The sequence below is a fragment of the Fulmarus glacialis genome, unplaced genomic scaffold (genome assembly GCF_000690835.1).
Source record: "Fulmarus glacialis isolate BGI_N327 unplaced genomic scaffold, ASM69083v1 scaffold23565, whole genome shotgun sequence".
NCBI lineage: Eukaryota > Metazoa > Chordata > Aves > Procellariiformes > Procellariidae > Fulmarus > Fulmarus glacialis.
This window is the reverse complement of record NW_009211469.1, coordinates 1-349: the sequence shown is the minus strand read 5'-3', so window position 1 is coordinate 349 and position 349 is coordinate 1. Positions and strand designations below refer to the sequence as shown.

General features: G+C 63.3%; 1 protein-coding gene across 1 annotated transcript in view; it reads left to right on the top strand.

Moving 5' to 3' along the window:
- LOC104076637 (ras-like protein family member 10B) overlaps window positions 1-343 on the top strand; it is a gene marked incomplete at both ends in the record, with an annotated part of 635 nt that extends 292 nt beyond the window's left edge. Inside the window, one exon of the mRNA XM_009577561.1 lies at window positions 277-343. Within this exon, the coding sequence (XP_009575856.1) occupies window positions 277-343 (67 nt within the window). The remainder of the gene's footprint in view (window positions 1-276) is intronic.
- Window positions 344-349: the final 6 nt, after the last annotated feature.

Sequence of the window (349 nt, the reverse complement as noted above, 5' to 3'; positions counted from 1 at the left end):
AGGGCTCCCTTGATCTTGATATCCGAGATGAGCTATTAGAGACTGGGGCAAAGCCCCTTTGCAGGGCTGGGAGCCTAAAAGCAAAAGGAAAACTGGACCCGAGGGCAGGAGAAGGAGCAGGACGCCGGGAGGGTATCTCCTGTGGGCGAGGGCAGCCAGCCCTGGGAAAGCAACTGGGGCTGGCATGTTTGGGGTGGGTTGGGGTCCGCGGGTTGGTCCCTCATCGCACTGTGCCCCGTCCCCTTTCTGTCCTGCCTCACCGCCCGCCCTCCCCAGGGTCATCGGCACTTCGGAGACGCCCATCATCATCGTGGGCAACAAGCGGGACCTGCAGCGGGGCCGGGTGATC